This window comes from Macaca mulatta, chromosome 6 (assembly GCF_049350105.2).
Source record: "Macaca mulatta isolate MMU2019108-1 chromosome 6, T2T-MMU8v2.0, whole genome shotgun sequence".
Taxonomy (NCBI): domain Eukaryota; kingdom Metazoa; phylum Chordata; class Mammalia; order Primates; family Cercopithecidae; genus Macaca; species Macaca mulatta.
Window position 1 is genome coordinate 77,679,113 of NC_133411.1, and position 16,026 is coordinate 77,695,138.

At 44.2% G+C, this 16,026-nt stretch overlaps 1 protein-coding gene across 4 annotated transcripts in view; it reads left to right on the forward strand.

Annotated features, from left to right (window-relative positions):
• The first annotated feature begins 7,001 nt into the window (after window positions 1-7,001).
• NAIP (NLR family apoptosis inhibitory protein) overlaps window positions 7,002-16,026 on the forward strand; it is a 57,884-nt gene continuing 48,859 nt past the window's right edge. For 2 of the 4 annotated variants that reach the window (XM_078004858.1, XM_078004857.1), the window contains exon 1: window positions 9,841-9,968. Coding sequence is in view for 1 of the 4 variants with exons in the window: in XM_015140252.3 (XP_014995738.3) it covers window positions 7,017-7,072; window positions 9,843-9,968 (182 nt within the window). In the remaining 3 variants the exon portion in view is untranslated. Of the gene's footprint in view, window positions 7,073-9,840; window positions 9,969-16,026 lie in introns of those variants that run through there. The other 2 variants (XM_015140252.3, XM_015140250.3) reach the window with 2 other exon arrangements.

A 16,026-nucleotide genomic window follows, 5' to 3' on the forward strand; every position in this document is an offset into this window, starting at 1 on the left:
TATTTTCTTCCATCTGCTCTGTCAACAAAGGTATCAGTGGCTTGCAGGAGATGCCTTTAATACTCTCAGAGCATTCTATCTCCCCCTATCTGGTTTAGAAGGAAGGCCTTCATTAATTACCTATTGAAAAGTTACTAGAACTCTCTATTAGAGACTCACCTTCTTGACCTGATAAAAAGGGATATCCATGTCTCTGTTAATAGCTTTATCTCTTTCTACAGTTTTGGGTATTTGATAAGGTTAAGACAAAATTTTGCTTATGCTTGAGGAGGAGTTCTTTTTTCACAATTACAGAAAAAATTTTGGTTTGTTGAATATTGCAGAAATAGAAATGGTAATGTAAGACAGTTCTGGCCTTTAATTGTTTTCTTGAAACTCTACAGTATACTACAATATACAATATAGTGAAGGAAACTATTAACATGAGAGATCCTTCTGAATAGGATATCTTTCTGAGTTCCACTATTCAGTTACAAAACTCCTTAATGCTTAAAATTCATTATGAAAATTAGATTTATTTTAAATACTTTCAAGTGTATATATTTTTATTTCATAATTTTTATTCTGTTTGTCTTTGAACTAAAGCATTTAGTTCATTTATATTTACTGTGTACATTTTATATTTAATAAACAAATATATTTATTTATTAAAAGATTACCACTGATATATTTGGGTTTAAATTTATTATCTTTGTGTTATTGGTTCCAACAATTCCATCTTTCCTTTTTTTTTTTAGTTTTTTTAACTGCATATTTGACAGTATCTTTTCCTTCCTGCCTTCTTTTTGATTACTTACTTTCTACCATTCTGTGTTTTCCCTCACTAGTTTGAAAATTGTATACTTTGTTTTTATTCTTTCAGTGGTTACCCTAGAAATTACAACAAACAAAAATTACAACAAGAAATTACAACAAGAAGAATTTCTTTTTTTTTTCTTTTTTTTTTTTGAGACAGAGCTGGAGTGCAGTGGCACGATCTCGGCTCACTGCAAGTTCTGCCCCCCAGGTTCACGCCATTCTCTTGCCTCAGCCTCCCAAGTAGCTAGGACTATAGGCGCCTGCCACCATGCCTGGCTAATTTTTTGTATTTTTAGTGGAGACAGGGTTTCACTGTGTTAGCCAGGATGGTCTCGATCTCCTGACCTCGTGATCCACCTGCCTTGGCCTCCCAAAGTGCTGGGATTATAGGCATGAGCCACCACCCCTGGCCAACAACAATTTCTTAACTTAAGTCCCCTAGAAAGTAGAACCTGAGGCAAAGATGAAAGTGTTGTTACTTTATTAGGAAGGGGCAGATCTAGGGGGGTGAGAGTGTGGAAGAAAAGGGAAAGCAAGGCAAGGAAAAACGTGATGCATTGCGTTACTGCAGTGGCTGGACTTCATGACAAGCTGTGACGAGATACAGGAGCCTCCCAGCAAGTGTGTTCACTTAGAGTGTGGGGCTTCTCCAGAAGGTTTATAAGGAGAAACTGCCCCTCTGAGCAGTCCATTGAAGGGAGGAAGGAGAAGTAACTCACTTTTCTTAAGTTCTTCCATTTCCCATTGATCCTAGTTTGCCCACAGGGCTGTGTCATATCCTGTGGTAACTGCTCAGGAAGCCAGATCTCGTGCTCAGTGGTGTGGCATTGCATCCGCCTCTAGAAGGATTTCTCAATACTTTATAACTTCCTCATGTTTGTGGTCATGTCTGTGTTCAGCTGTATCTCTAGAATGGCTGGCAAATTCGTAGCATGAAATGATTTCATGAGTGGTGACAAAGAAAGGGTGCAGTCAGCCCTTGGGAAGTGGGTGAGTGGAACCCCAGTCTGGAGGCCATTAGTGGGTGGCAGAGTTTAGGAGAAAAGGTAAGAAGTTTCAGTCCTTGGGCCCTGTAGTAAGGAGAAAAACGGTACAGGAGGTTGTCACATTTCTGAGAAGTAGTCTTAGAGTGCCCTAGTACCCGCTTTGGATCCAGTTCTGTAAGGGCAGAGGATTCATTATTTCCAGGTAATCTAAGTCTGTTCTGGGGAGAAGTATTACAAGATGCACTGGGAACTCAGCTGGGATCCTGAAGGGATTTAAATTATTGATTTCACCTGACTGAATTGCTATTTGTGTCACACCTCAGGACTCTGGAAACAATACACAATTTGCCCATTCATTCATTTATTAATTCACTCAACAAACTTGTACATCTGCCGTAAGTCTGACACAATCCTAGTTATCAGGGATGTAGATACTCAAAAGAAGTAAACCTAACCTCATGCATCTGTGAATCTCCCCATCTGAAAAGACACAGCCTTGTAAAGAAGCTTGTGTGGAAGCGCTAACGACATGCCAAGTGTTGTGGGGATGCAGGAGAGGTGTGGTAAAGTGGGTTGGGAGGCAGCTCAGATGTCTAAAGGGGTCAGGCAGACAATGCAGATAAGTGAAAGGGGGCCAGTTGATGCACAGTGGGGACATCTGGAAAGCACCCATCCCATCTAAAGGAGGCAGCCTCTGAGAGGCTGGGGATCAGGGATAGAAGGGAGATGTACTTTTCACTGTAGATCCTTTTGTATCTTTTAAATTTTGTTACTTAATTCAAAAAAATGTAAAAATAAAGATTTTAAAGTGAGGTAACCATTATTTGGCCCCAGCCTATTTTTTTCTTCTGGGAATGATACTTAAACTAAAAACTGGAATTTTTTTTTTTTTTTTTTTTTTTTTTTTTTTTTTTTTGAGACAAAGCCTTGCTCTGTTCCCCAGGCTGGAGTGCATTGGTACAATCATGGCTCACTGCAGTCTCGACCTTCCAGACTCAAGTGATGGTCCCACCTCAGACTCCCTAGTAGCTGGGACCACAGGTGTGTGCCACTGTGCCTGGCTAATTTTTAAAAAAGATTTTTTTTTTTTTAGAGACAGCGTCTTCCTATGTTGCCCAGGCTGGTCTTGAACTCCTGAGCTCAAATAATCTGCATGCCTCCGTCTTCCAAAGTGTTGGCATCACAAGCTTGAGCCACCGTGCCCAGCCGTAAAAACTGGATTTTTAAAGTGAATTCTCCCAAGTTTGAGATGTTGGCATCTAATTTAGAAAAACACAGAGGCTAAATATCTTCAGGCCACCAGTTTACAAACTTTGGCCTGGCCTGTCTCTTTTCTATCACTTATCATCAGGGCAGATATTCTTTTTTTTTTTTTTTTGAGACGGAGTCTCGCTCTGTCACCCAGGCTGGAGTGCAGTGGCCGGATCTCAGCTCACTGCAAGCTCCGCCTCCCGGGTTCACGCCATTCTCCGGCCTCAGCCTCCCGAGTAGCTGGGACTACAGGCGCCCACCACCTCGCCCGGCTAGTTTTTTGTATTTCTTAATAGAGACGGGGTTTCACCGTGTTAGCCAGGATGGTCTTGATCTCCTGACCTCGTGATCCGCCCGTCTTGGCCTCCCAAAGTGCTGGGATTACAGGCTTGAGCCACCGCGCCCGGCCAGGGCAGATATTCTTATAAGTTTCAGGTGTTATACTTTCCTGGGATATACTCCTCTTAGGGGATAATTTATTTATTTTTTGTTTTTGTTTTTGTGACAGAGTCTCGCTCTGTCAACCAGGCTAGAGTGCAGTGGCACAATCTTGGCTCACTGCAACCTCTGCCTCCTGGGTTCAAGCGATTCTCCTGCCTCAGCCTGCTGAGTAGCTGGAACTACAGGCGTGCACCACCATGCCTGGCTAATTTTTGTGTTTTTAGTACTGACAGGGTTTCACCATGTTGGCCAGGCTGGTCTTGGAACTCCTGACCTCAAGTGATCCACCCACCTGGACCTTCCAAAGTGCTGGGATTACAGGCGTGAGCCACTGTGGCCAGACTTAGGGGATAATTTAGTTTAGGGTTTTTGTGTTTCTGTTTTAAATTTAAATTTTTATTTTTTTGAGGCAGTATCACTCTGTCTCTCAGGCTAGAGTGCAATGGCACAATCAACTCACTGCAGCCTTGAATTCCTGGGCGCAAGTGATCCTCCCAATTCAGCTTCTCCAGTAGCTAGGACTACAGGCATGCACCACTATGCCTGGCTGATTTTTTTTTTTTTTAAGAGATGGACTCTTGTCGTGCTGTCCAGGCTCATCTCAATTCCTGGCCTCAAACGATCCTCTCTCCTAGGCCTCCCAAAGTGCTGGGATTACAGACTACAGACATTAGCCACTGTGCCCAGCCTAGTTCAAGTTTTAAGCATTAAGAATTGACTCTTTGGAGGACTAGGGATCTTTTAAGGATCTCTACAGTCAGTGACTCTAAATGTAGTGTTTGGACCAGTAAGTAGCATTAGCATCACCCAAGAAGTCATTAGAAATGCAAATTATTGGCCGGGGCGGTGCCTCACACCTGTAATCCCAGCACTTTGGGAGGCTGAGGTAGACAGATCACGAGGTCAGGAGTTCGAGACCAGCCTGACCAACATGGTGAAACCCTGTTTGTACTAAAAATACAAAAATTAGCCGGGCGTGGTGGAGGGCACCTGTAATCCCAGCTACTCAGGAGGCTGAGGCAGGAGAATCACTTGAACCCGGGAGGAGGAGGCTGCAGTGAGCTGAGATCACACCACTACACTGCAGCCTGGGCAACAGAGTGAGACTCCATCTCAAAAAAAAAAAAAAAAAAAAATGCAAATTCTTAAGCCCCATCACAGGCCTGTTGAATCAGAAACTCTGAGGATGGGTCTGGCAGTCTTTGCTTTAACAAATCCTCCAGGTGGTCACAATAAATGTTGAAGTGTGAGAGTTACTGCCTGTAATCCCATTACAGAGGTATGTAGGTAACTTAAAAACAGGTCCTGATAAAAGAATTCTTCTAAACTTAAAAAACAAATTCAGGTAACCTTAATAAAAAACAAATCTCAAACATGGAATTATTTTTTCACTTCTTTTTTTTTTTTTTGGAGACAGAGTCTTGCTCTGTTGCCCAGGCTGGAGGGAAGTGGCGCGACCTCGGCTCACTGCAATTTTCATCTCCCAAGTTCACGCCATTCTCCTGCCTCAGCCTCCCGAGTAGCTGGGACTACAGGCGCCCGCTACCATGCCCAGCTAATTTTTTTGTATTTTTAGTAGAGACGGGGTTTCACTGTGTCAGCCAGGATGGTCTCAATCTCCTGACCTCGATATCCACCCGCCTCGGCCTCCCAAAGTGCTGGGATTACAGGCGTGAGCCACTGCGCCCGGCCTTTTTCACTTCTCTTAATGCTCTGTAAACATTAGTGTATTTATATATGTACTTAGAATTTTTAAAAATCAATTTTATTGAGTTATAATTAACATACAGTAAAAATGCTCCCATTTTGAGTAATTCCATGCCTTTTGACAAGTGTTCTGTACCCATGCCACGACCACCACAATCGAGAGAGAACATCTTCATCATTCCAGAAGGGCTCCTTTGCGGTCAGTATTCCTGAGGAGTTCCAGCCGCCGGTGACATTGATCTGTTTTCTGTCACTGTAGATGAGATTTGTCTGTTATATACAATTTTTAAAAATTAAATATGTATGGCTTCTTTTGCTTAGCATGATGTTTTTGAGCTTATTCATTTGTTGCATATATCAATACTTTGCTTCTTTTTACCACCTGTATTTCATTTATGGATACTTTGTTTATCCATGTGTTTATCCCCAGTGGACACTGGGCTGTTTCTGATTTTTTGGTTATTATTATGAATAAAGTTGCTATGAACATTATTGTATAAATCTTTGTGTGTTCATGTGTTTTCATTTTTCTTGGGTAAATATGTAGGAATAGGCCGGACGCGGTGGCTCACGCCTGTAATCCCAGTACTTTGAGAGGCCAAGGCAGACGGATCACAAGGTCAGGAGATCAAGACCATCCTGGCCAACATGGTGAAACCCCATCTCTACTAAAATACAAAAAAAATTACCTGGGTGTGGTGTTGCGCACCTGTAGTCCCAGCTACTTGGGAGGCTGAGGCAGGGTAATTGCTTGAACTCAGGAGGTGGAAATTACAGTGAGTCAAGATCATGCCAGTGCACCCCAGCCTGGCAATAGAGCAAGACTCCATCTCAAAAAAAACAAAAACAAACAAACAAAAAATTCTAGTCTGTATGGCAGCATAACATCAGGTAAAAGTACAGACTAGCCAGATCACCTGGTTAACCTTAACCTCTATGTGCTTGAGTTTCCTTATCTGTAATATGGAGATATAGCAATAGCTGATTTGGACTGTTAAAGGAATTAAGTGGACACATTAAAGTGCTTAGAATTGTCCCTGGCAAGTAGTAGGCTGCAATATTGTGATATAATAAATATACATATTTGATCTTCATCCAGTTCCTGGCACGGATCTCCAGAAACCCTTGTAATTTCCTGAGTGACAGGGGTGATAGAAACATCTTTTATTAGAATACTTGGTCTTGGTTCCTGACACAAGAGCTTCTAAGGCCTTTGGAATCTCCAGATGATAAGAGTGTATGACAATGAGCTAACTGGTGGCTGGGATCCTCTAGACAACTTCAGGATGGCGGCTATGCCCTGAAAGACTAAGGCATGATTGGAGGTCTGGGACTTGCAGCCCCACCCCTTGACCTCCAGAGAGGGTAAAAGGGCTGGAGATTGACTAACCACCAATGGCCAGTAATTTAACCAATCATGCCTAAGTGATGGCACCTCCATTAAAAAATAAACCGCAGGTTTGGAGAGCTTTTGGTTTGGTTAACCCTAACAGGCGATGCACCTCAAACTGCAAGAAGCCAAAAGGTCCTGTGTTCACCTGGGACCCTTCTGGACCTTGCCCTGTGTACCTCTTCAAATGCCTGTTCATCTGTATCCTTTACAATAAATCAGTAAACATAAGTACAGTTTCTGAGTTCTGTAAGCCATTATAAGAAATGATCAAAACTGGGATTTTCCTTTCGGAAGCCCCTCTCTCTCGCAAGAGAGAGAACTGTTCTCCTTTTTCTTTTGCTTGTTAAACCTCCGCTCCTAAACCCACTCCTCGTGTGTATCTGTGTCCTTAACCTTCTTGGTGTGAGACGACGAACCCCGGGTACTGACCCCAGGCAACAATGCCACTTCATATTGGGGACTTCGTCTGGGATTCCAAGGTGCATTCATTGGAAAGGTGAGTAGAGGAGCAGAGCTCAACTCTGTCCTTTGATTTCGAGGCTCTTGGCCTCCATTTTAGAATCAGACCAAACCAAATACTGGGCCCCCTTCTGCTTCTGTGAATGGGAAAACTGCCTTCAACAATTAGCCATTTAAAAATGATGAGCGTGCCTGCCGGCCTTACAAGTCTCGGGGGGCAGGCTTGCTGGGGAGAACATGGAGAACCCCCAAGTACCCACGGGCTGCTGGGCATATTGGCCATGTTTGAACCAGTTTCCTTTCACGGAGGACCAAGCCGTCGTGTGGGGCTGAAGAGGTCCTGGAGCAACGGAGGATTTCTGGCTGGGGCTACCTCCTGGTGCCATCCGAAGGCCTCTGGACTCACCCCAGCCTCCGACCACTCTAAGGAGTGTCGGCAACAGGACCTCCAACTTTCCTATCATAATTCCCTCATTTCCTGTCCACGACCACCGTGTCTCCTATCCTCCCTCTGTATGCAGTGCTGCGGGAGTTTTACAGTGCAGGGACGTAATCTTGTTAGGCAAGAACAAGGAATGCTGTAGTAACCGGGGATATAGCACAGGGGCATGCTGTTGTGATTTTCTAGGAACAGAGGGTCTCCTCCCCCACCACAGTGAGCATCACTCTCTGCCCTTGCTCTGGAAAGCACACGGCATGTCAAGGTCACTCTGCCCTTTGTCATAGTAAGATTCGGGTGGGGTGACCAACCTTCCCCATCGCACTATGTAAACGTCACACCTGGTCAAACCAACCTGTGGGCTGTAGGCAAATCAGACACCGCCTCCTCAGGCCTGCCTATAAAATCGGGTGCAGTCCACCGCGGGCCGGATTTTCCTTTCGGAAGCCCCTCAGAAGGGAGAGATCTGTTCTCATTGTTCTTTCTTTTGCCTATTAAACCTCTGCTCCTAAACTCCCCCAACCCCTAAGAAAGAAATTATTGAACCTGAGGGGGTTGCAGATGCCCTTGATTTGTAGTGAACTTGGACAGAAGTGTGGGTACCCTGGGCTCCTAATAGTTGTGGCTGGCATCCGAAGTAGGGGGCAGTCTTGGGGGCTGAGCCCCTAACCCGTGGGGTCTGCACTAACTCTGGTTACTTAGCATCAGAATTGAGTAAAATTGTAGGACACTCAGCTGCTGTCTGCGGAGAATTGGTTGGTGGAAAACTCATATATTTGATGTCAGAAATGTGAGTAGAGAAATGGTTTTTCCTTTATAGACTCTATGTAAATTTTAATTCGTGTTTTTGGTAATACACAATATTACTGATTCTTAAAAGTATAAACCCAGGAAAATTAAGAAAATAGGAATGTCAAGTCCAACAGAGCTTAAAGGTAAAATAAATAAATAAATAAAACAGAAATGGGACCAGTAGCACAGAATATTTTAACACATTCTTGGAAAGTAGAAACTAAACGGACTAGTAGTCATGAAGGAAGCAGCCCAAGGAAACCGCTTCCTGAATATGGAGTCTCCTCCTATGAGAGACTATCTGCCCTATGGAGAAGCTTGGAGTAACCGTGGACATGATGCCAGGTAGGAAGGAGCGCTGGAGTGACATGAAGGGCTGAAAATTGAGGGACTAATTGGAAGCCTGTGCGTGGGACAGTCAGCTCCCTCTAACCCATGATCAGAATATTTGACACACAAGTGTTTACCCTGGGGCAAAAAAATTAAAGAAGTCTTCCCTGCTGCCCCCAAAATTGAACACATGGCTTTCTCTTAGCTGACCTAGAGAACCAGTGTGGGCAAAGTTGACACTATGAAAATAACAGAAAAGAAAGAGCTGTGGGAAGTTTTAATTGCTGAAATTTTAAACTACGATTGGAGAGCTGGAATATAAAGGAGAGGACAGCTGGGTGTGGTGGCTCACATCTGTAATCCCAGCATTTTGGGAGGCTGAGGCCGGCAGACCACTTGAGCCCAGGAGTGCGAGACCAGCCTGGGCAACGTGGTGAGTCCCCCATCTCTACACGAAATACAATTAAAAATTAGCTGGGCATGGTAGCACATGTCTGTAGTCCCAGCAACTTGGGAGGCTGAGGTGGGAGGATCACTTGAGCCCAGGGGTGGTGGCTGCAGTGAGCTGTGATTGTGCCATTGCACTCCAGCCTGGATGACAGAGCAAGACCCTTAGAAAGTAGGAAAATAATATATGGGGAAAAAAAAGTGATCAATTAATTTCTCACCTAAACAGTGGGAATACCAAAAGAGTAAAAAGAGAGTAACAGACAGTAGGAAGTTACCAAAGAAATAATAGAAGGTAATTTCCCAGGCTTGATGGGAGACCCAAGAGTTCAGATTGAAAAGGCCCATTGAATACCCAGCCCAATGAACGTAGAGAGATCTACACTTAGGAGAAAAGATCCTAAAAGCTACCAGAAAGATAGAAACTGTTGCTATAACAGAAATAAGACACTAGCACCTTAACTGTTAACCAATCTCAACAAACTAGAAGAAAGTCCGGGTGTGGTGGTTCATGCCTATAATCCTAGCACTTTGGGAGGTCGAGATAGGAGGATCGCTTCAGTCTGGGAGCTTGAGGCTGCAGTGAGCTAGGATCGTGCCACTGCACTCCAGCCTGGGCGACAGAGTGAGACACTGTCTCAAAAACAACAGAAACAAAAAAACTAGAATAAAATACTTCTGGTGTGAGACTCCGTAGGTTTCATTACTCCCCTTGGGTCCTGATTGGATCCTGTTGACTCAAGACCTTAGAGCATTTACTGTTAACATCTATGACTGCGCAATTTGTTTTGCGTTTCAGTTCCTTAAATATTTTCTCACTGCCTCCTATTAAAGGAGGAACAGAGCATTTGTACTTCAGCCTCCTACTTTCCTTCCCCTGGCCAGCATTCTCCTCCATTAGACTAAAACTGTGGATAAACCTCAGGTAAGTAAGTTACCATCTGTGGCAAAGGTGATTTTCTTCTACACCTAAACCTATGGCCCCTTCTTTGTCTTGCTATTATTTCTCTCTTTGGAGGCAGGATGGTATGGAGGAAACAGGACAGACACTGGAGTCACACAGACTTGGATTTAAATCCTAGCTCCACGGCACAGTTACCTCAGTGGCACTCTTAGCACTGTAGTCAAAGAATATTAGACCTGGAAAGGGCCTTGGAAATTACTTCTCCTCCCCCAGAAACAGCCTCTAGACTGGCATGATTGACCACCAAACTTTGTTATGTCAGACAGGATCAATGTCTGCTGGTCTGCTGCAACCCTGTACTCATTCATCTCTGGGGAGGCCTGAAGCCTTGGTGCTGTTCCTTGGCCAAACCTAAATGAAATGTACTAGTCAGTGATTAATAGAGTCTTGTGCTGGGGTGGGAGACAGATCAGGGAGCAGCCTGTTTCTTGTTTCTTTCTTTCTTTTTGGAGATGAAATCTCATTGGCTTTGAACTTCTGGGCTCAAGTGATCCTCCCACTTCAGCCTCCCAAATAGCTGGGATTACAGGTGCATGCCACTGCCCCAGCTTGACTATACCAGCTTGTTCCTGGTTTTGAGCCCTGGTATGCAAGCTAGTGTTGGCTACCTCATCAGAGGAGTATAAAAGAGCCTCAGATGAGGTTATGGTTCTCCTGAGACCAAGGTGTCTTGCATGTATCTAGCTGGTTCATTACTTAAAGATGAAGCACATTTTCCACATCCTTTGTGTCTGCAAAAGGACCCTAGGAACTGGGCCTGGTGTTTCACTTGCCTTTTGGTTTGTTGGAGGTTTTTTTTTGTTTGTTTGTTTGTTTGTTTTTTAATCTATCCTTTACCTTTATTAAAGCCTTAGGTGAGTATACTATGCAGAGTCCTCTGAGTCTTTTCAATTATCCAAACCTGTGTAATTGATGACGAGGGTACTGTGAATAGGATCATTAAATTTTTGTTTGTTTGTTTTTGAGACAGGGTCTTACTCTGTCGCCCAAGTTGAGTGCAGTGTCTCGATCATGGCTATATAGCCTCAACCTCCTAGGCTCAAGAGATCCTCGCACCTCAGCCTCCCGAGTAGCTGGGTCTATGGCACACATCATCACAGCTGCCTAACTTTAAGCAAAATTATTTTTTTGTAGAGATGGAGTCTCACCATGTTGCCTGGGCTGGTCTCAAACTCCTGGGCTCAAGTGATTTGCCTGCCTCGGCCTCCTAAAGTGATGGGATTATGGTGTGAGCAGCTGCGCCGGGCCCAAGATTTTTGTTTTGTTTTGTTTTGTTTTTCAAGACAGGGTCTCACGCTATTGCCCAGGCTGTAGTGCAGTGGCACTGAAGCCTGAAACCTCTGCCTCCTGGGTTCAACCAATTCTTATGCCTCAGCCACCCGAGTAGCTGGGATTACAGGCATTGCACCACCACACCTGGTTAATTTGTTTGTATTTTTAGTAGAGATGGGGTTTCGCCATGTTGGCCTGGCTGGTCTTGAACTCCTGAACTCAAGTGATCTGCCCGTCCCAGCCTCCCAAAGTGGTGGGATTACAGGTGTGAGCCACTGCACCTGGCCCCCCAGTTTTTTACTTTATAATTTAAATGATAGCTAAGGCTTTGGGAGAAAGATGAAAAGTGGGGAAGATTTAGAGCCACCGGTGCCAGGCTGGTTGCTGGGGAATCCCTGTTTGAATTTGCTGAAGTGCTACAACTCTCAATGGGAAGAAAGGGATGGCAATGGAACTTGAATGTGGTTGATGCAGAGCAAGAGGAAATAGTTAAATAGATTTAAAAAGAAATCCAGACACAGAGGAAGTCAGCCAAGAATCCAGTTCCCTAGCTGGTTAGGCTGCTTTGGCAAAAATGAAAGTAACTAAAAAAGAGCCCTGCGTTGCCAAATCCACCAAGTTCCTTCTGTAAAGGGAAGGAACATGATGCCAAAGGGGAGTTGGGCAGATATTTCTTCTAATGGGAATGTGACCCTCATCTGGTAGATAATTACCAAAGAAACTACAGTGGGAGGGCATCAAGAGACAACTGAAACAGGGAACTACACAAGAGTTAAGTTGCCTGTGGACTGACAGAGCTTCCTGCAGAACCACTGCTGGACATGATATACATGAATGACAAAGGAGCTCTTTTCCTTGTATTAGGTACTGCCAAATGTACCTTCAAATGAATGTACATGTACACAAGGTGTGCTTGGTCTTCATTAGCTGAATTCGTTGAAGATCTTCAATTAGCTGCAGCTTTTGCCGGAATGTGGTTAGCTGGGCAAATTCCAAATCAGTTGAGCTGGACAAAGGTGGGAGTAAATAAAACACATCTTGTAAGGGGGAACTGCCCAATTACACCCATAATTATTAGATGAAATACTCCCTAGAGGTGACTGAAACATTGAGAATGCAAGCAAGCACATTGGGATTGGTTCTGTGATGAAACTAAGGTATCCCTTAATTTTATCTCTTTGACTTAAGTGACGATTGATGCTGTGATAAGAGGGCCTCCACCTTTGTGGACTTTTTGTGTGACCCTACTACTGGGGAAGCAGGATGAAGTGAGAGGCTGTTGAAGACTTACTAGCTCCTTTGCTCCAAATTGTGCTGAATGATGAACAGATTAATATCATTCAAAAGAAAGGAGGCCAGGTGTCATGGCTCACACCTGTAATCCCAGCACTTTGAGAGGCTGAGGCAGGAGGATCGCTTCAGCCTAGGAATCTGAGGCTGCAGTGAGCTAGAATCATGCCACTGCACTTGTACTACAGCCTTGGCAACAGAGTGAACCCTTGTCTCTTAAAAAAAAAAAAAAAAAAAAAAAAAAAAAAAAAAGGAAAGGGCTGGGCATGGTGGCTCATGCCTGTAATCCCAGCACTTTGGGAGGCCAAGGCAGGCGGATCACCTGAGGTCAGGAGTTTGAGACCAGCCTGGCCAACATGGTGAAACCCTGTCTCTACTAAAAATAAAAAAAATTAGCCGGGCATGGTGGCATATGCCTGTAATCCCAACTACTCAGGAGGCTGAGGCAGGAGAATTGCTTGAACCTGGAAAGCGGAGGTTGCAGTGAGTCAAAATTGCACGACTGCACTCCAGCCTGGGTGACAGAGCGAGACTCCATCTCACTTTGTTGCCCAGGCTGGTTTCAAATTTCTGGGCTCAAGCAATCCTCCCGCGTTAGCCTCCCAAAGTGCTGGGATTACAGGTGTGAGCCACTGTGCCCTGCCAAGATTTCTAATGTATCCTAGTCTTGATGAATTAAACAAATAAACCTTTAGGATGATGCAAAAGCAGAATCTACAGTTGCTTTAGAGCAGTGTGGTGTAAAGAAAAGGGTGGCAGAGTTTCTCGGTGCTATGGGACCTAAGGACATTTACATTGGTGTGGATAAAATGCCCGGAGTGGTGAAAAACTTTGTTGTCATCATTGGAGCATGGTGCATAATGTATTGTTATACCTGCTAATAGAAAATTAAAGGGCAATTAACTTAATTAGTTTAATATGACAATGCAACTGTAAGTTTAAGAGTGGAAAATGGGCCAGGTGTGGTGGCTTATGCCTGTAATCCCAGCACTTTAGGAGGTTGTGGTGGGAGGATCACTTGAGCCCAGGAATTTGAGACTAGCCTGGGCAACATAGGGAGACCCCCCCGAACACCCTCCACACCCTGTCTCTATAAAAAATGGTGGTGTGCTCCTGTAGTACCAGCTACTTGGGAAGCTGAGGTGGGAGGATCGCTTCAGCCTATGAGGTTGAGGCTGCAATGGATGGTGATCAAGCCATTGCACTCCAGCCTAGGTGACAGAGCGCGACCCTGTCTCAAGAAAAAAAAAAGTGAAAAATGTCCATACAAAAACTTGTACACTAATGTGCACAGCAGTATTTATAATAGCCAAAAAGTGTAAACAATCCACATATCCACTGGGTTGAGGAATAAAATATGGTATATATAATAATAAAATGTGGCCGGGCGCGGTGGCTCAAGCCTGTAATCCCAGCACTTTGGGAGGCCGAGACGGGCGGATCACAAGGTCAGGAGATCGAGACCAGCCTGGCTAAATACAGTGAAACCCCGTCTCTACTAAAAAATACAAAAAACTAGCCGGGCGAGGTGGCGGGCGCCTGTAGTCCCAGCTACTCGGGAGGCTGAGGCAGGAGAATGGCATAGACCCGGGAGGCGGAGCTTGCAGTGAGCTGAGATGCGGCCACTGCACTCCAGCCTGGGTGACAGAGCGAGACTCCGTCTCAAAAAAAAAAAAATAATAATAATAATAATAATAATAATAAAATGTGGTATATCCACATAATGAAATATCATTTGACAATGAAAAGGAATGTGAAGTACTAAAACATTACAACATGGATGAATTTGGCTTCCTTTTTTTGTTGTTCTTTTTATTTTATTTTTTAAGCACCTCTACCAACATGAACATTTTGCTAAGTGAAAGCAACCAGACACAAAGGACCACGTATTGTTTGATTCAATCTATATGAAATGTCCCCAGTAGGCAAATCTATAGAGACAAAAAATAGCATAGTAGTTGCGTAGGGGTAGGAGGGTAATGGGAAAAATGGAAAGCAACTGCTAATGGGCATAGCGTTTCTTTCTAGGGGGATGAAAATGTTCTAAAATTGATTGTGGTGATGGTTCTGCTTGTTTATGAATACGCTGAAATCTATTGAACTGTACATTGTATTTACTTTTTTTAGAGACAGAGCCTCACTCTGTTTCCCAGACTGGAGTATAGTAGTGCAATCGTAGCTCTCTACAGTTTCATACTCCTGGGCTCAAGAGATCCTTCCACCTCAGCCTCCCGAGTAGTTAGGACTACAGGCACGTGCCACCGTGCCCAGCTAAGTTTTCATTTTCTTTTTAAAAAAATTTTTTAGAGACAGGGTCTAGCTATGTTGCCCAGGCTCATCTCAACTCCTGGCCTCAAGCAATCCTCCCACCTTGGCCTCCAAAGCACTGGGGTTATAGATATGAGTCACCACACCCTGAGTTGTTCATTTTAAATGGGTGAATTTTATGATGGGTGAATTACATTTCTTTCTTTTTTTTTTGAGATGGAGTTTCACTCTTGTCACCTAGGCTGGAGTTCAGTGGTATGATCTTGGCTCACCGCAACCTCCGCCTCCTGGGTTCAAACAATTCTCCTGCCTCGGCCTCCTGAGTAGCTGAGATTATAGGCATGCACCACCATGCCCAGGTTTTTCTTTTTCTTTTTCTTTGTATTATTAGTAGAGATGGGGTTTCACCATGTTGGCCAGGCTAGTCTTAAACTCCTGGCCTCAGCCTCCAAAGTGCTGGGATTATAGGCGTGAGTCACCATGGCTGGCCCCGAGTAGCTGGGACTACAAGCACGCGCCACCACCCCCGGCTAATTTTTTTGTTTGTTTCTTTGTATTTTTAGTAGAGATGGGGTTTTGCCATGTTGGCCGGGCTGGTCTCAAACATCTGACTTCAGGTGATCCACCCACCTTGGCCTCCTGAAGTGCTGAGATTACAGGCATGAGGCACTACTCCCAGTGAATTATATTTCAATATAATTCAATGATGCAATATAATTGCGTAATTGTTGTCATTTCTCCCTGATGTATTATTGGAATGGATATGACATCTGAATGGGGATGCCTTTGAGGAAAGAGATTTCATAAAATGAACAGTGTGTGGCATAATTGTGGCTTACTGTAACCTTGAATTCTTGGGCTCAAGTGATCCTCCTGCCTCCGCTCCCCGAGTAGCTGTGCCACCACATCTGGCTAATTTTTGAAATTTTTTGTAGAGACAAGGGTCTCACTAAGTTGCCTAAACTGGCCTCAAACTCCTAGCCACAAACAATCCTCCTACCTTGGCCTCCCAAAATGCTAGAATTACAGGTGTGAACCACCACACCAGGCCACTTACTTTCTATTTGATTCCTATTTCAGAAGAAAATCGTAACCAATTTGCATTTGTGTGAAAAGGCCACCAATGTACATTTAAGGTGCTCCCACAGGACATTTAAATTCTCTTGCTTATTGCTACAACGTAATGAGG